Source organism: Artibeus jamaicensis, unplaced genomic scaffold (genome assembly GCF_021234435.1).
Source record: "Artibeus jamaicensis isolate MK-2021 breed Jamaican fruit bat unplaced genomic scaffold, CSHL_Jam_final contig_1998, whole genome shotgun sequence".
Classification (NCBI taxonomy): domain Eukaryota; kingdom Metazoa; phylum Chordata; class Mammalia; order Chiroptera; family Phyllostomidae; genus Artibeus; species Artibeus jamaicensis.
Window position 1 is genome coordinate 14,243,475 of NW_026521407.1, and position 19,938 is coordinate 14,263,412.

General features: G+C 36.5%; 1 protein-coding gene across 1 annotated transcript in view; it reads left to right on the forward strand.

Annotated features, from left to right (window-relative positions):
* TLK2 (tousled like kinase 2) overlaps positions 1 to 19,938 on the forward strand; it is a 111,004-nt gene that overhangs the window by 71,114 nt on the left and 19,952 nt on the right. Inside the window, 6 exon segments of the mRNA XM_037163767.2 lie at positions 2,704 to 2,814; positions 3,814 to 3,950; positions 8,718 to 8,870; positions 12,333 to 12,399; positions 13,197 to 13,294; positions 15,130 to 15,211. Coding sequence (XP_037019662.2) covers positions 2,704 to 2,814; positions 3,814 to 3,950; positions 8,718 to 8,870; positions 12,333 to 12,399; positions 13,197 to 13,294; positions 15,130 to 15,211 — 648 coding nt within the window.

The window sequence follows — 19,938 nt, forward strand, 5'->3', positions numbered from 1 at the left end:
TTCTGCCCCTCTTAGCAGTTATAGGACTTCTCTTCAGCTAGATTTCAGGTGGTTCTGAATGATGGTTGTTCTGTAGTTCAGTTGTAATTTTGGTGTGGTAGTGGGAGCATGTGAGTGCCACCATCTTCCCTGGAAACCTCTAATTCACTTTCTTTTCCCATCCTATACTTTCTTTATGATTTTTGGCTTCTGTTTCATAGACACCATATCCTTTTGCGTTTTATGGTATATGATAAACAGGATTCTAAAATGTTCTTTTGATTTCTGTAGGAAGATCATTTTCATCGTCCTCAAGCTAATGTTCCTTTTTAATTCAGAAATATCTTTCTTTAGTCCTGGGGTTTTTTTTTTATTTGTTTGTTTTTGTTTTTTGGTTTATTACTTCTTCTCCATCTTTGAGTGAGGAGAGTAGTGTTTAGACTGAGTACTTCCTTCTTTCATTGTTAGTATATGCATTTGTTTGGGGCGGCTCTTATTCTTGTTTGTGTTCACTTGTGTACTGGTTGAATTGCTGAGATTTATAATTCGATATGTTTTAGGTTTAAAAAGCTCCTAGACCATTTCCAGTACTGGCAGGTTTTTGTCCACAGTAGCTCTGCTGGACTGAAAAAGGATCATGGTCTCATTTTGTTCTTTTATTGTCTAACTCCTAAAATTGCCAAGAGTCATCCTCTCCCTCTCAGGAGCACCCCTGTACCTTGCCATTCCTGCACTTCTCTCCCCCAGGCACATTACCTTTGCCTTTCTCTCTCCTAAGTTCCAAGGGCCTTTCTTTTGCTTCTGTAACTTGTTTCCTGAGCTTACACAGCCCAGCTGGCCTACTTCTACTATCTTTGTAGTTTTCTAAATAAACTTTCTCTTATAATTTGGAGGGGGTAGAAATTGAGAAAATGGAGTATATGAAAAACTTGAGTCGTAACTTAGTACTTTTGGGGTTTAAAAAAAAATGTCTCCCTGACCAGTGTGGCTCAGTTGGTTGGGCATCATCCTACAAAGTAAAGGTTGCCAGTTTGATTCCTGGTTGGGGCATGTGCCTGGGTTGTGGGCTGGTCAGGGCATGTGATGGGCAACAGATGGATGCTTCTCTCTCACACTGATGTTCCTTTTCCTCTCTTTCTCCCTCGCTTGCCCTCTCTCTAAGAATAGATAAAATCTTTTTTGAAAAATAAGTAAATAAATGTCTACTTTCACCTTTCAGGAAGTGTTACACTCTCCTTACACCACTACCCTTCTTCTTCTCCTTTGTTTTTTAAGGTTTTTTCTTTCTTTGGATGTAGAGCAGTAACAGAGGAGTGGGTATGTCACAAAGGAAGACACAGAATGATTAGAACTTGTGTTTCTGATTTGAAGGGACAGGTGACATGACCACTGGTCTTTACACCTGCTTTTAGGCAGGCATGGATTGTTTCTTGAGTTTTACCATTTCATTGAGGTGTCGGGAAAGGCTGCATTAGGGGCTGCTGGCCAGGTACTATTTTAAGCCTGAATGCAACATCGTTTTGTGTTAGAAAGTGCAAAAATTTAGAGTTTTTAAAATTTTAAATAAGCTGCCAGAGATTTCTTGATATCATGTATTTGTTTACAGATTTCAAAGGAATCTCACTTTCCAAAAGTAGATTGAATTTCATATAAACATTACACACAATCTTTGGCTTGCACATTCTTTAGTATGAATTAGGTAGTCACATTTACCCAAATCTACTTGCACTTTGCCTTTGATATTGTGGTTTATATAACTCTGTAAGAATTAATAGGAAGAGATTACACTTACAGGGAGAGCAGAAATTTGGAGATGGAAGGTTTTCTACTCTGGTCACTTTAAAAATGAAGTCTGAAAAGTCTCAGAAATTGAGTGTGCTGTAATATCTTCCATTTTTGCTTTTTACTGTTTGAAATGCTTATATCATTTGATTGGGAAATACCAGATTTTTTTTTTCTTTTCAAAATTCAAGCAAGAGTAGAGATCTTTTATTTAACACCAGAATAAATTCAGGAGTTGTAAGTCAAAATTGACCTTGGGTTAGTGGTTCTTTCCTTCTCTGTTATTGTAGGAGGCTTGAATTTTTCAAGGATTTCTGGCCACAGCTAAATTAACTATGTATTTACATTCTGGCATTCTTGAATCAGGACCTTGTATTCAACTAGTTAGTTCTCTCTTATGTGGGCATGGGTGTGCCTGGCTTGTCTGGTAAGAAACATGATGTAAATTCGTATCTCTTTTTCTTTGGAAACAACTGAAAAACAAAGAACAATTGAACATAAAAGAACTATATGTGTTTTTTCAATTCTATAACTTTTGGTAAGTGCTTAATTACCCTTTGTAAGTATTTAATCTGTAAGTGCTGTAAAGTACTTAATTGCCCTTTTTATGTATTTTGAAGATCTCATTTATCTTAGGGTTTTTTCCCTTCCTTGACAGTTGAGGCATATGTGATGTACTAGATTTAGCTGTACCTGGCTGTTGGGAGGAGTAAAATATGATCTATAGAAAAACAAGCTCACTTCTAATAACAGAATTCATCTTTAGTAAATAGGTGATACAAGTTTATTAAGAGAGAACAAAGTATTAAAAAAAAAAGACAGTTACTTCTTTGATCCTTAATTTTGCTTTTGATTTAACAACAAAAATAATTCTCAGACATTTCTAGAATTGTATTAACCTGTCTTCTTTGGGCATAATTAAAATTTTGTTCTCTATTGAAGGCCAACTGTGATTTGAGACGGCAGATTGATGAACAGCAAAAAATGCTAGAGAAATACAAAGAACGATTAAATCGATGTGTGACAATGAGCAAAAAACTCCTTATAGAAAAGGTGAGTGGTAAATGGTGGCCAGGACACTCCATTCCAAAGTGGTCGGTGTATATCATTGTTGTGGCTCATTATTCCTTCCTGGAGATGAAAGTATTTGAAACTAGGGCATTTTAGGAAAAGACTTCAAATTTGACAATTTGAGTTATTTCTTGCGTAGACACTTGAACCAAGCACCTAGAGGGATAATTTGGGACATTCTCTCTGGTTGTTTATTGCTTTGAGTGTGAGGTAGATTGGACATAAACATCTTGCCCTAGTTGAGTTTACTTGGGGTTTTGGTCCCCTAAATTTTTTATTTATCAGTTCAAGTGTGAATTCTATTACTATTACAAACATTTAGCAATAGTTACAATTCCACTTTAGAGATAGTATTTGGAGTAATGTATGCATATAATAATGTCATAATCCAGTGTTTTCGTACTGGAAAATAGTTAAGTTGGTATATACTTTTATGTATTTATTGGCTGACACTTCCTATATTCAGGGTCTAGCAGAAGTAACACCACTGAGTGTGGTTGGTAGGGTACATGAATGTCTTGCATGAGATGGACAGCAGTTTGAACATTTCACCTAAAATGTCAAATGGTGTCCTTGAGTGTGATATTGTTATGTTACAGAGTTACATGCTTATGATTTTCTAATAAAAGATTTTGATGTGATAAAAAAGGTGTTATTTGTGCCAGAACCTTTAGTTGATTGGTTGCAACTTGCTTTTCATAGTTATTAGTAACCCTTTCTAGGAAGTTTTATTTTAAATTACATCCTAGTACTTACTTATCTTATATTGAAAGCTTTAAGGTGGCAGTGAAATTATTACAAAATACAGGTTTGAGACAGACTGGTTGCTGAGATCTTTGGAATGTTGTTAAAATGACAGAATGCTGGTAAAAGTGGTGGATGATTTTATTGATGCCAAAGATACTGGGGAATTTTGCTTTATCTTTTAATTGAGTTCCATTAGGAAAATGAAATTATTTTCTACTATCTTTTTTCCCTAAGTCAAAACAAGAGAAGATGGCATGTAGAGATAAGAGCATGCAAGACCGCTTGAGATTGGGCCATTTTACCACTGTCCGACACGGGGCCTCTTTTACTGAACAGTGGACAGATGGTTATGCTTTCCAGAACCTTATCAAGTGAGTTAATTTACAATGATTAAATTGAGAGTTGATAAGTTGGTTTGGATTTTCAATTTTTTTTCCATGATTTTATTTCTTAATTTTTCAGGTACATTTTTAAAAATTCTATTTTATTGATTATGCTGTTACAGTTGTCTCAATTTTTCCCCTTTGCTCCCCTCCACCCAGTACCCCCCACTCTTTGAGGCAGTCCCCACACCATTATTCATGTCCATGGGCCATACATGTAAGTCCTTTGGCTACTCCATTTTCTATCCTGTACTTTACATTCCCATGGCTATTCTGTAACTACCTATTTGTACTTCTTAATCCCCTCACCTCTTCACCCATTCTCCCACACTCCTCTCCCATCTGGCAACCATCAAAACACTCTCTGTTTCCATGATTCTGTCTCTGTTCATCTTGTTTGCCTATTTTTTATTTTTTTAGATTCAATTGTTGATAGATATATATTTTTTGCTCATAGTTTTGATCTTATTTTTCTTAAATACATCTCTTTAACATTTCATATAATAATGGTTTGATAATGATAAACTCCTTTAGCCTTTTCTTATCTGGGAAGCTCTTTATTTGCCCTTTGATTCTCAATGATAGCTTTGCTGAATAGAGCAATCTGGGCTTTAGGTCTCTGTGTTTCTTGACTTTGAATATTTCTTGCCAATCCCCTCTAGATGGCAAAGTGTCTTTTGAGAAATCAGCTGGCAGTCTTATGGGAACTCCTTTGTAGGTAACTTCTTTTCTCTTGCTGTTTTTAAGATTCTCTCTTTATCTTTAACCTTGGTATTTTAATTATAATGTGTTTTGGAGTGGGCCTCTTTGCATCCATCTAGGTTGGAACTCTGTGCTTCCTGGGCTTGCATGTCTGTTTCCTTCACCACGTGAGGGAATTTTCTTTCACATTTTTTCCAAATAGATTTCTTGCTCTTTCTCTTCTCCTTTGGTAGCCAATGATGTGAATGTTGGAACACACGAAGTTGTCCCAGAGGCTGCTTATACTATCCTCTTTTTTTAAAAATTCTTTTTACTTTTTGTTCTGTTTGGTTGTTATTTTTCTTTCTTATGTAATCATCATCATCATCAATATTCCTAGTAGTTAGTGATAGTCATCTTTTTAAAGATATCATTTATTTATTTTTAGAGAGAGAAAGAGATGGAGAGAAACACTGATGTGTGAGGGAAACATCAAGTGGTTGCCTTTTGCACGTGCCCCAGCTGGGGACCAGGCCCAAAACTCAGGCCTGGGCCCTGATGGGGAATTGAACTGGCAACCTTTTACTTTACAGGATGATGCTCAACCAACTGAGCCCTGCTGGTCAGGGCATCTTCTTTTAGTTACAAAAGTATCCAAAAGAAGTGGTTATAGTCGTCACTTTTAGTCATATGTGTAAAGAAATGTAGGGAATGAGCTGAGTCCTGAAAAAATTTAACAAGTAATCAAAAGAATAACAAATGGGTTTTACATTAAAGCTTAAAAGAATCAGAATTGCCAGAAATCTTAGATCAAGGTGTCACCAGGACTGTGCTTCCTCTGAAGCCTCTAGCAAGGATCCTTCTTTGGCATTTTGCAGCTTCTCCCTTGAGTAGTTCATACCATTTCACAGTTCCTGATAGATACAGAACTTACAGGATTTTGGGAATCTTTAAAAATTCTTAACTGGTATATTTAGGCACTGTATAAATCACTGCTAAAATAAATTTTGGTGAAAATATGTGCATTGCTTGCTCTTAAGTACCTCCTATTAGTTCTATATAATATGGTTAGAGTAAGTATTGCAGTTTTTTGTTGTTGAAGGTGCCTGAATTTTTTTTTTTTTGAGCTACTGTAACAAAATACCATAAGCTGGATAGTTCAAAACAACATAAATTTATTTCTCACAGTTCAGAAGGCCATCTGTCATTTTTGTAGCATGACAGAATCTCTGTTTTGTTTCATTTTTTTTTAGCCTATTCTCAGATGAAATCTCTTCTACCCTTTGCAATCTCAAGGGAAGATCCCCCTTTGGTGTTCTGTGGCAGCATATCTTAGAATTCTGCTTCCATTGCATCCTCCATGTGTCTCTGCATCTTTTCTCTCTTCTTATAAGGACACCAGTCATACTGGATTTGGGACTCACCATACTCCAGTATGACCTCATCTTAACTACTTACGTCTTTAATGACCCTATTTACAGAGGTCATAATGTGAGATACTAAGGGTTAGGAGTTTCACATGTATTTTTGGGTGACACAGTTCAACCCGTAATGGTGCCTAAGGCTTACTGTCTTGTTTTCTTTTATAGGCAGTGGCTTTCTAAATAGAGTGGTTAGGATTTGAGTGAGATGGATTTATTAGGTCATCGATACTTCTGTAAAAGTTAGTGGAAGTACTTCCCATGGGTGATGAAGAGCGAGCACTCTAAAATTGATGGCATGCAGGAAATATTTGAGGTTCAACTGTACAAAAGGCACTGTCATTTATATTGGTGATAGAACAGTTGATAAGACATAGTTCTTAAGAGAATTAAGACATAGTCTAGACTTTGTACTCTGAAAATAAACCATAATGAAGTATCACTGATAGACTTTCTTCAGATAACTTTTATTTGTAAGTATAAATAGGTAAGAAGTTTCAAGAATGTCAGGAATTAGTATAGGAATCCTTGTTAGATATACCATTGATCTCTGGTACATCATTTTTTTATCTCAAGGCAAGCTCTTTGCTTTTTATTTTAAAGATTTTATTTATTTATTATTAGAAAGAGGGGGAGAAACATCAGTGTGTAGTTGCCTCTTATGCATCCCCAACTGGGGACCTGGACCACAACCCAGGCATGTGCCCTGACTAGCAATCAAAACAGCAACCGTTTGGTTTACAGGCTGGCACTCAGTCCGCTGAGCCACACCAGCCAGGGCAAGCTCCTTCATTCTTACGAGGTATAGTTTACAATGTCCCAAAGATGTTTTGGCATCTGTATACCCTTTGTTTATGGTTTATAGTTTATGTTTATGTTGGTTGTGGGCTCCTTTCTTGGTAATCTGTAGAGGTTCAATGCATGGATTCTCCCTGAAAACAATGGAAAATCTGTTTTATTTTTATGTTTAATAAAGGTGATTGCTAAAATCTCAACCTTCCAAAAGCATTTAGTCTTCAGAGACAAAATGTTACAGCACTCTATTAGCCCACTGTAGTTTATAATTTAAACTACATATTGTCTTAAAGTTTATTATTTAAACTACGTATTATCTGGTTGTCTCCAGAGAGTTCAGGGTGCCTTTTACTCATGGCCCCTTATGGGGTAGAAATGAGCTAAAGGTTTTTTTAACCTTTTTTTTTTAATTGGGAAACTCATGTTGAGAGAAGCTAATTTTTTTAAGGACATCCACTGAATCAGAAGGAGGATTATGATTTTTACCTAAAGATTCTGTGTCTCAATCCAGAGTTTTTTCAAGCCAGGAATTATTCTTATACAAATATTTTGGAGGGGAAGGCATATCTCTAATGATAGTGTAAAGCTTTTTTTAGACAAGCAGATAACTCTTGAATTAAAATTTTTATTCTGTTGTTGACATCTAATCAGTATCTCAGCAAGAGAATTGTATTTTCAAACGAATGGTTATTTACAGTACTCAGATTAGGTTAACCTTGCTTACAGTCTTGCCTGTATAGTTACAACAGCATAAATTGTATTATGGGCAGTTTTTCTGGAGTCTGGACTTGTTTTTCTGGTTGCCATTCTTCCAAGAAAGATACGCTGAATCTGGAACAGATCTGGAGGTGACAACTGCAGTGTTCAGGGAAGAGGGTAGAAGACATTTCACTTGAGAATAGGTTAAAAAATAGATTCTGTCATTCTACAAAAATGAGGGTTGGCTCAAGAAAGGATGATGGGGAAAGTGCGTTAAAGACAGGGATGGAGCCAGCATTTGGCTGTCAGCTGTGATAGGTGCTTTAACAATTTTAGTCTGTTAAATGGTGAATCCCAACTCCTGATATATTTTTATGTACCTAGTCTGTAAACCTTAATATCTGTTAGGTGGTGGGATACATGAGAGGAAGTGGTTTTCTTATGTTGATATTTTTATTGGCTCCCAATTTATAAACTTTTTGTTTCCCATAGGAAAATTAGATATCTTATTAGGAAACCGTCTAATGGTAATGATGTTAGTTAGATGTCTGAAGAGTCTTTATATATGGTTTTTATTCATTTAATGTGCCATTCCTTAGGGAGTTTTTACTAGTTGTAAGACTTCACCATGCTTTTTCTGTGGGTAGGGGTGGTAACGGCTCTCTTAGACTAGAATAAATGAAAATCTTTTTTTACTTTGTTTAGCATCCTTCACATTTGTATCTTTCTAGATATAATTTGAGGAAACTTTAATCCAAGTAGAAAATAAAAAGTCACTTGGAACCTATAGCACTTTTTTAAAAATATAAATACAGTTATTGAATGGTTTCATACCAGAGATTTGTTTTCTTAACTGTTAAAAAAGGAGTCAGAAAATTCTTCCTTTTTAGTCCGAAAACAAGCTCATAGCAGAAATTGGGTAATTTTCTTTCCTGCCCACTTTTTCACTGAGAGATTAATCATAAACAGTATCTTAAAGCACAGATTCATTCTACAAAATCTTTCTGCCATCAATTATTTGGCTCTTTCAAATTGAAGATAAAAATCAATCTCTGCTTGATTTAAAGGTTCTTATTTTTTCTGATGTTTATTAGATATGCAGGTGAAAGTGTTAAAATTTTTTTGATCTTCCTCTGTACCACATCTTTCATATCTCTAGGCAACAGGAAAGGATAAATTCACAGAGGGAAGAAATAGAAAGACAACGGAAAATGTTAGCAAAGCGGAAACCTCCTGCAATGGGACAGGTGCCTCCAGCAACCAATGAGCAGAAACAGCGGAAAAGCAAGACCAATGGAGCTGAAAATGAAACGTATGTTTTTTTAAATTAATGTGAACTGTGAGATACACACTCTTCTCCAAATACAAATGTTCTCTCAAATATCACTGGGGGGAAAATGATAAGTTATGGAGATTTCTAGAGCTTAAGTTTTTTAAAAATTTATGTTAATGAATTTGCTCAAGTCATATAAAATAAACTCATTCTCTTAGAGCTGATCTTAGGGGGTTTTGAATGAGAGGGAGAAGTAATGTCACCTAACCTGACATCATGATCTTTGGCCACCATTAGAACAAATGTGATGTCATCGTGGTGTTCAGATGATGTGATTGCTTATGTGTGGCTGGTTCTGGGTTATGGCATGTTGTTATCTTGCAGGGGTTATGAGGCAACTATTTCAGACTGAAGAATACCCAACTAAAAAATGATCCGTACTGCTTGAAGAGCATTCAATTAAACAGCCACAAATTTAGCAGTACGCTAAGAAAACATAAGTATCTTAGGAAAAGGACATTTTCCCAATAAGCCAAATCTTTACATCACCAGTATTTTACTATGCTGGGGTACTTAAGAGAAACGCCAGTGTCTTCAATTGCAGTATAGTCATCTTTTTCACTGCCAATCAACAGTTAGTACATAGAAGGGATAGAATATCCTGAGCACAAATGCTTTCCTTTTCCACCCCTACCTCACGTCAGAGTTTCCTCTTTGATCATTGAATTCCTGACCACTAAGAATCTTACTCTGGGACAGGAATTGGCATACTTTTTCCAAAATGGGCCAAGATAGTATATACTTTAGGCTTTGCAAGCTAGTGAGTCTCTGTTGCTCAATAGAATAGCCTGAATGCAGCTATAGACAATACATATATGAATGGATGTGGCTGCATTCCAATAAAAAAAACTTCACAAAAGCATACTGTAAGCTGAGTGGCCCGCTGCTGTATGTAGTTTGCCAACTAGACAGGAACTACCAAACAAAATTGGCATGAGAAATAAACCTATATGTTGCTTACCTATTTAAAATATTTTTTTTGCTTACCCTGAAGACATTTAAGTCATCACCTGTCTTCAAGAGGCTTTCAAATTAAAAAGGAAAGAAAAACTCTACTGATAATAATGTAGGCAATATCTAAAGAATTGATGGTAGCCATGAAGTTGGTTTCTAATTGGATTACTTGAAATTTAAAGTCTCTCTATATATCTCTATATATAGCCATTGGTACTGTAATTAGTGCATCTGTAGTGGCTGCATCGGTTTTTCAGGGGGAAGAGAATTTTTGTAAAGCTGGCATTGTGGGATTCTTTAATGGAAAATAAGTTTCAGATATAAGGATAGCCACAACCCTGGCTGGTGTAGCTCAGTGAATTGAGCATGGGCCTGTGAACCAAAAGAATCTCAGTTTGATTCCCAGTCAGGGCACATGCCTGGGTTGCAGGCCAGCTCCCAGCAGGGGACACATGAGAGGCAACCATACATTGATATTTCTCTCCCTCTCTCCATCCCTTCCCCCTAAAGAAAAATGAATAAAATATTTTATTAAAAAAATATACACAAATAGCAGATAGTATGATTTACTAACTAGCATGTCTTTTGCTTTTTATGTTTCATATCAGTTTACAAAAACATATTAACCCATAATCCACCTCAAGTTTAATAATATTTGTATTATACCATTGTTCAAAGTCCATGACGTTCCAGAAATGTATCCTTATTCCAGTGAGAAAGATGGCTCAACACCAGTCCTCACCCCATACATACCTGACGTGTTAAGGAGCCTTTCTCTTGACATTTATTTAGTAAGTCAATGTTAAATGCTTATTATATACTCAACTCTGTTCTGGACACTGGGGATACAGAGGTAAATGCTACAGCTCCAGCCATAGGAGTTCGCAGTTGATTTGTGGAAAATGAGAGATGAGTAAGCTAATAATTACATTTATTATAGGCTTGGGAAACATCTTCACTCTTACAGCTCTGAATAACTTAAAACTAGTTTCTAAATAAAAAATAATTTTCTTTCAAAAAATCTAAGTAGGAGCCCAGATTTGAGAGATTGTCCAGGCAAATGCTGTACACATTAATCTGATCATTGTCTTTCATATATTCTTTTTGTGAAGGGAATCTTCCTCCAGTATTACTTGAAAATTATTTAATTCTAGGGCATAAAACTATTATTCACTTAGGAGCATAAAGAAGGCATAAGTTTAAAAAAGGCATAGGTTATTTCCTTGCTGTAGAACAATAATTAGAATTTAATCTGGGCCAATAGTATGTCAGTAAATAGTTGCCATCTGGAGTGCTGTGTAAAATCCAAGCTGGAAAGCATTTGGTCCAGTTTTTAATTAGAGTATCAGAGGCTTGGCTCATCCCTTTAGCCAGAAAGCCAAAAACAGTCTTCTGGAGTTTGGGAGTGAGTCACATTATCCTTTCCTGGTATTGAAATTTCAGGCAGAGAAAGAATTTTTAGTTATGATTTTTATTTCTTCCCTTTTTTTACTAGTGTGATAAAGTAACACATATATAAGTATTTCTGCAACTATGAAGAGATTGCCAAAGTAGCTCTACCTGGTGTATTTCTTCTTCTTTTTACTCTTTTTATTTTCTTTACATTAAGGCTCTGTTTTGTAGGCTTTCCTGGCTGATTAGGATAGCTGTTTCTTCTTCCTCCTGCTATTTATTTAGCATGTATCTGAGAGGGGCATCTAAAACTTTGAAGTGTGTCTGTGTGTGGTTTTTAGCATGTGGAGGGTGAAGGTGGAGGAGTATCTTACATCCCACTTGAAGTAGGAGCATGCGATTGGCGACAGTGAAACATGAAATGAGTGCTCACTCATCAAGTCAGCCCTTTGAGAGTTGTGTTTAAATAGCATTTTACAAATTGTATATTCTTTTCACATTCTCATTTAATAGTCAAAACACCTTTGTTGGATAGGTGGATTTTTAGATAGTTTAGATATGCTAGATTTTTAGGAAACAGAGACTCAAGAGTTTAAAGTTGCTTTCCCAAGGTCATAGGGCCCAAGTTGCACTTTGAACCCTAGTCCTCACACTGCAGATTTTGGACTCTTTCCACTCTTGTTCTTCTTTTTGTTATTATAGTATTAAGGTCTAAGAGTTAGCAAAAATAATCAAATCCATTGGCTTATTATTTTGTCCTTAAAAAAAATTTAGACATAAAATTTTTGGCTACCTCTCCTAAAGGATTTTCACCTGAGTAACATTTGGGACAAAACCAGTACCATAAATAGTGTAAAATTACATCACATTTATATTACTATTTCTTGCAAATTAGACTTTTGGCTTCAAAGCCCTTCTTTCACAGCACATCTGATAAATCACGGGAGTTTTCTCGTATCATAGGACTGCAAGATAAGCTTTTACTTGGTTTAGCAAAGAGACTGAATATACTATATAGCATGCTTTGGCATTTCTCTTTAAATAGGTGCACTATGATTTAAAATAATTTATTAAATTTCTACCATTATTTTCCAGGTTAACATTAGCAGAATACCATGAACAAGAAGAAATCTTCAAACTCAGATTAGGTCATCTTAAGAAGGTACATAGAAAGAGAGATACAATTTTTAATTTACATTTGGTGTGGAAATAAGTTGGTTTTTTGGGCTAATGTGTTAGTTTCACATACCTGCAGAAATCTCTTACGATATTTTAAATCACATAGCAGCTCATATATTTTACCTAAACTAGCTAAGAAGAAAAGGTCTTATATCAACCATGTTGTAACATAAAGGCATCTACACAGAATTTGTTATTGATGATGTTTACAGGAGCATCTTAGGTGTAGGTTGCTCAGTTATTTAATCCAGTTGCTCATACATTTTTGGTAGCTGCTCCTTATGGTGGTGATGGTCAGTAAGCATTTAATAAACTGCTATAGGTGCCTGTTTGTTTTGTTCCCACTGGGTTCTCAAATCTTATTACATCAAAGAAACTTACAGCACCCAATATAATCCATACTTGCAGAACAGAACTAGATAAAGAACCTGATATATTTTTTAAGAGATTATATTTTTGTATGTACATACACAAAATATTTCTGGAAACTTAGACAATAAACTTAACAGTGGTTACCTGGGGGAGTGGGCATAGAGGGAAGGGAGCAAAAGGGCAGAGGACTCTTCCTTTTGCTACTGTCATTTTTGTATGACTCGAATTTTATTATAGGCTTGGTTTTTAATGACAAAAAAATCTAGTCCTTTAAAAAAATTTTTTTAGTGCAAAACATGCTCCTGTAAGTGTTCATGAGAAACATGTCTCTGCTCATGTTTTTGATATGAGATTCTGGAAAGATAACATTTCTTGTGTTCTGAGCTATATGTTTTCTTTTCACTTTAGGAGGAAGCAGAAATCCAGGCAGAGCTGGAAAGGCTAGAAAGGGTTAGAAATCTACATATCAGGGAACTAAAAAGGATACATAATGAAGATAATTCACAGTAAGCCATTTGGGAGTATGTTGGGATAGAGACTGCTGAGCACTTTCTGACATGAATTGAATGGTCTAGAACAGTGATTTTCAACCAGTGTGCACAAGAAGCTATTTAGTCCGAGGCAGTGACCTCTTCTCCTTTAGATTGTGAAATAAAAAAATGACAGCAGCCGACATAACAGTAGCTGTCCAGTGTGACTGAATCAAAATTAAGCCTGTTTTCTTGGTCAGATTTTCAAAAAATACAGTTTTTGGTATACTGCAAAATTTTAGTAATTAGTTTATGTATGCCATGAGATTAAAAAAGTTGAAAATCACTGGTCTGAAATGATATTTTTGTTTAATAATAAACTTGGTAACTTGATTTCATGGTGTATGTGGTTCTGTTGGAGTATGTAATACAGTTCTATGAACAAAATTATGATTGTAAACATGGTAGATTTATATAGTAAATATTTATCTGTACATATAACATGTTTATACAAGTAGCAGTCACTTGAACTATAGCTTTGTGTGGTGGGATACACTGTGTACTCACATTTCCCTACAGAACCTTACCAAAGGGAAGAATTGGTGACATTGGGCTGTTGTGGAAATATTATTCAGTTGAGATGCCATCTGTTTTTTCAGTGACCTTTAAGGACCATTCAGCTGTTGAGATTTTAAGCAAGACTATGAAGTTCAGTACTGATTTAAATGAATGTCCACCTTTGTTTATAAGTCATTTAAGAGACTGAAACTGTGAAAAGGAGACAGCAAGTGGGAAATGGCTTCTGTCTCGAATCTCTTTCTTCCCACGTGCTTTGGATCTGAAACACCATTTTTTGACATAGCTATAAGTCGTGTATTTTTGTTTGGCTTGTGTGAGCCATGGACTTGTCTTTCTGTAAAGTGCCAGGCAACAGCTGTTACTGAGCACTCTCTCTGTCAGGCATAGTGCTAAGTGCCCCTGTGTTCTGTCATGTAATCTTCACAGTAACCTGATGAAGTAGATCATCTTCAATAAATAGATCTGGAAATATGCTTAGGAAAAATTCAGTTAACTTGACCAGGGACCACTAACTAGTGGACCAAACAAAGAGTTCAACTTGGATCTGTCTGATTCCAGAGTTCATTGTCATACAGTAATGTTGTCTCTCTCCAGCGGCATGCTGCTGACTCAAAATCAAAATAATTTCAGGATTAGTAGTGGGGCTGTTTAAGATTAGGGGCTAGATAGAAGTATTTTTAAAGTTATTTTTGCCAGAATCTCTTATTTCTTTGTCGCCTTAGAAAACAGAACAAGGTGGTATCCTATAGGGGAAAATAGTTATATCATGAAAACTTTGTCTTATGGAGAAAAAAATGAATGCACCTAGAACATGTGACTCACTTTCTAATCACATCTGTTTTTAAAGCCTTGTAAAATACTGTAATTTCACTGTATATAGTTATGTAATGGTGGGAGGATGTGGCTCTTGAATAGTTTGGAGGAAGTGAGTAACACTTTGAAAATCTCTGCTCTAGTGTAGTCGTCTGCCCCCCTCACTTGATAGCTGGGCTGTCAACACGTTTACAGGGAGGGAGGTCAACCAAAGACACAGGTCTGGTTGTGGCTGCGTGGAGACTGGCGCCTGTGTCTCATGGCTCTACAGCTAATGCTGTTCGTGGTAACTCTGCAGTATCTTTGAATTCTGTAACTGTCTTTATGCTCAGAATTAGCTATATTGGCTTTGAGTGCACAACTGTCAGCAGCAGCTATGGTAATGTGTGTAACATGTTAAATACTTGGGGAAATTTTGCAAACTTGGAAGATTGTGTAATCCTTGACCTCAGAATATTATGTATTCCCTGTTCCCACAGATTTAAAGATCATCCAACGCTAAATGACAGATATTTGTTGTTACATCTTTTGGGTAGAGGAGGTTTCAGTGAAGTTTATAAGGTAAGTATGAGGAGCAGCTACAGAGATTAAGGGTTAAGTTACTGGTTATTAACAGCTGAGGGAACATTTAGAATAATGATATCTGTGGATCGGTATCTACTGGTTGAAATTCAAAACTTTTAAGAACTGTTTTTAATAAACTTCAGTCACTAAGCAGGATACAAGAGTTTACCCTGTTTTCAAGTTTGAAAACTAAATAATTATAGATTTTTTTTAAACAGGGAGGAAAAACACTAATTTCTGGGCAGTGGAATTATGGTGATTTTTATTCTTGTTCTGCACTTTCAGTTAACTACATTTGCTAGCAATGTGTATGTATTATTTTTATTCTCATAAGAATTTGTTTTTAACGAAGTAGATATGTTACAGTTAATTCTTATTTGAAAGACTGCTTTTGATGTTCTCCTGTATGTCAGAGTAGCACTGGCATTTTGAAGGAGGGTCCTGGCTTAGAGTAAAATTCAGCCAGTTTTAAATATAGCTGCCATAGCCATAACATATTCACCAGCCACAGCCTCTTTAAATTTCTCTAGATGTTCCTGGTGTCTGGCTTTTAAATGCTGAATTGATTTCTTAAGTGATCTTTACTGCATGGCCCTTGATAATTCCCTGTTTTCTATGGGGTAGCCTTCACTATTGGGTTTTGTTTTATGCCTATATGAATTAATCTTTTGTGTAAAATAATTAGTTTCCACTTCACAAAAAACAGTGAAAACTAGTTTTGCTGGTTGCTCTTTTTTACTGTTTTTTGAGGTAATATGTACATAAAGTTTGTAATTTTAATTAACCATTCTTAAGTGTACAATTCAGTGGTATTAAGTACATTCACAATGTTGTGCAACTATCATTGCTGTCCATTTCTAGAGCTAAAGTAATATTTTTAGTATGCTGCTAGGTTTGATTTTCTAGTATTTTTTAAATATATTTTGATGATTATGCTATTCCAGTTGTCCTATTCCCCCTCTTCATTCCCTTCCACTCTGCACACCCTCTCCCACCCACATTCCCCACCTTTAGTTCATGTCCTTGTCATAAGTTCTTTAGCTTCTACATTTCCCATACTATTCTTGCCTTCCCCCCTATTTTCTACCTACCGTCTCTGCTACTTATTCTCTGTACCTTCCCCCCCTTTTCCTTCTCCCACTCCCCTGTTGCTAACCCTCCATGTGATCTCCATTTCTGTGGTTCTGTTCCTGTTCTGGTTGTTTGCTTAGTATGCTTTAGTTTTGGATGTGGTTGTTAATAATTATGAGTTTTCTGTCCTTTCACTGTTCATATTTTTTATCTTCTTTTTCTTAGATAAGTCCCTTTTACCATTTCATATAATAAAGGCTTGGTGATGATGAACTCCTTTAACTTACCTTATCTGGGAAGCACTTTATCTGTCCTTCCATTCTAAATAGAAGCTTTGCTGGATAGAGCAGTCTTGGTTGTAGGTCCATGCCTTTCATGACTTGGAATACTTCTTTCCAGCCCCTTCTTGCCTGTAAGGTCTCTTTTGAGAAATCAGCTGACAGTCTGATGGGAACTCCTTTGTAGATGACTGTCCCCTTATCTCTTGCTGCTTCTAGGATTCTCTCCTTCATTTTAATTTTGGGTAATGTAATTATGGTGTGCTCCTTCTTGGGTCCACCTTCTTTGGGACTCTCTGAGCTCCTGGACTTCCTGGAAGTGTATTTCCTTTGCCAGATTGGGGAAGTTCTCCTTTATTATTTGTTCAGATAACTTTTCCACTTGTTGGTCTTCCTCTCCCCCTTCTGGTACCCCTACGATTCGGATGTTGGAATGTTTAAAATGTCCTGGAGGTTCCTAAGCCTCTCCTCTTTTTTTTTTGAATTCTTGTTTCTTTATTCTTTTGTTTGTTTGTTTCTTTCTTTCTTTCTTCTGGTCCACTCCCTTGATTTGATTCCCAGTTTCTTTTCCATCACTATTGGTTCATTGTGCATTTTGCTTCATTTCACTTAGTGTAGCCTTCATTTTTTCATCTAATTCGTGACCAAAGTCACCCAATTCTGTGAGCATCCTGATCACTAGTGCTTTAATGGTGCCTCTGATAGTTTGGCTATCTCTTGGTCGCTTAAAAGTATTGGCTCTGGGGCTTTTATCTGTTCTTCTGTTTGAGCCTCTTGGGGGGCGGGGGGCGCGTCTGATTGCGTCTGTTATGTAGTGAGGGGTGGAGCCTTAGGTGTTCAGGGTAGGGCAACTGGGTAGCTGGGTTGTGACCCTATACCTGGGGGCGGGGTCAGAGAGGGAACAATGGCACTTGCTCTCCTCTCTCTTGGATTTCAGTCCCTTCTGCCGCTTCCCACTAGCAAATTGGGCCCTTCTGCTGCTGGTTCCTGGGTGGGTGGGCTTGTGTATGTTCTAGGACCCTGTGGGTCTCTGCAACAAACTCTCCTGTGAGGCTGGAAGTTTCTCCTGGCACTTCAGCCCCCATAATGTGTTTTCAGTTTGTGGTTTTAAGCTTTATTTCCCGGCGCTGGGGCCCAGAGTTGCTCGGTCTGTCTCACTGCTTGTTTTTGTCTGGTTTATCTGTGCACAAATGTGTGACCACAGTCAGCCAGCCACCTTGCGTACCTCTCTGGGTCTGCTCATTGCCACCCCCTGCCTGGGGTTCGCCAGCCACTGCTTTTTCCTGCTGTGACCCATCTCTGCTGGCCACCAACTCTACCCCTCTTTCCATTCTGCATGAATGGTTGTTGGACTTTCGTATAGTTCAATTTTCTGTCAGTTCTGGTAGTTTTTCTGTTTCTAAATTTTTGTTGTCCTTAATTTCAGTTGTGCAAGGAGGCAGTGTGTCTACCTATGCCTCCATCTTGGTGGGAAGTCTTGATTTTCTAGTATTTTATTTCTATTTTTTATCTGTGTTTATAAGTGGTACTGACCCATACTCATCTTTTGAATGCAAGCAGCATTGTCTAGCTTTGATATCATGGTCATCCTAGAGTGACTAGAATTTCATTACATGGGAATTGTTAGCTTCCTGAAAGTTTCTCAGAGCTGACTCATAATCACCTGGGTTGGTATCATTTTAGAGAAAACTGTTTGATCACCTTTTCACTTCCCTCCAAAAATCCTGATCCAGTCAGATTTTCTTCTAAAGTCGGTTTTGGTAGTGTAATTTTTTTCTGGAAATCTTTTATATTTCATCTTGATTTAAAAATATCGTCCATTCCTTAGTTATTGTTATTCCTCTTCTTGACTAGTAGGTCAGAGATTAGTCAGTGTTTTTTTTCCCTGTTAAGAATCAACTTTGTTTTGTTGATCAGATCTGTTGTTTGATTTGCTTTCTATTAACTTTTGCTTTGAATCCTTTCTTCCTTCTACTTTCTTTGTTTTTATTTGTTTTCATTCTTGAATCATATGCTTAGTTTATATTTGGTTATTTTGTATTATAAAAAAACATAAAATTTACCATTGTAACCATTTTTAAGTGAATAGTTAAGTGTGTTGGGTATGTTCATGTTACTGTGAAACAGATGCCAGAATTCTTTCATGTCACAGAACCAAAACTCTAATGGTTATCAACAGTTCTTCTTTTCCTCCCTTCCCATCCTTTGTAACTGTAGTTCTTTCTGTTTCTTTGAAATTGGCTACTTCAGATACAGCACATAAGTGGAATCACAGTGTTTGTGTTTTTGTGACTGGCTTATTTCACTTAGCATAGTGTCCTCAAAGTTCTCCTTGACTGGTATGGCTCAGTGGGTTGGGCATTGTCTCACAAAGTGAAAGGTTACTGGTTATATTCCTGGTCAGGGCACATGCCTGGGTTGTGGGCCAGGTCCCTGGTTGGGCATTCGCGAGGCAATTGATTGATGTTTTTCTCTCACATTAATGTTTTTCTTTCTCCCATTTTCTCTCTCTAAAAGTAAATAGTTTTTTAAAAAGAGTTCATTGCTGTTGAAGCATATGACAGGATTTCCTCTTTTTTAAGGCCGAATAGCATCCATTCTATATATCTACCAAATTTTCTTTACCCATTCGGCTGCCAGTAGACATTTGGGTTGCTTTGTCTTGTCTGTTGTGAATAGTACAGCTTTGAACATGGTGCAGATACCATATTTTTCGGACTGTAAAATGCACTTTCCTCTCCGCTCCGTCCCCCCCCCCCCCAATTTGGGAGGATCAGGGGGTGCGTCTTATAGTCTGAATGTAGCTTTACATCTACATTGATGAAATATTATTTATGTTATTAAATATTTTACTACATTTTTTGCTTCAAAAATTTTTTTCTATTTTCCTCCCCTAAAACCTAGATGCATCTTATGATCCAAAAAATACAGTAATCTTTCAGTTCTTTTGGTGATGTACCCAGAATTGGGACTATTCCTTTTCTTTAAATCATCAAAATTGGTTATTGGAACTTCCTTCCCATTTACTAGTGTTTTCTTTATCTTGTTTTTTTCCTTATGTATTCTTCAAGCATTTTAACATTTGTGAAATCTACATGCTGCTTACAATGATACATATGTTTAATGTAGGTTATTTTTTATGTTTGTTTGTTTGGGGTGGGTTTTGCTGTTCTTCACTCACCAAAAGCCTTTCTTAAATCAGAGGTGGATCACAGTGCCTTGGGTTAAAAAATGTGGAGAAAAATGATACTTAAAATATCATTAGTGTTCTTATAAATGAAATGGTATTTAATATGGCTTTTAAAGACTTGAAATGGTTCTCTGCTCTTAAAGCCATGATGGTGTACATGCTTGGTGGACTTCAAACTGTAGGAA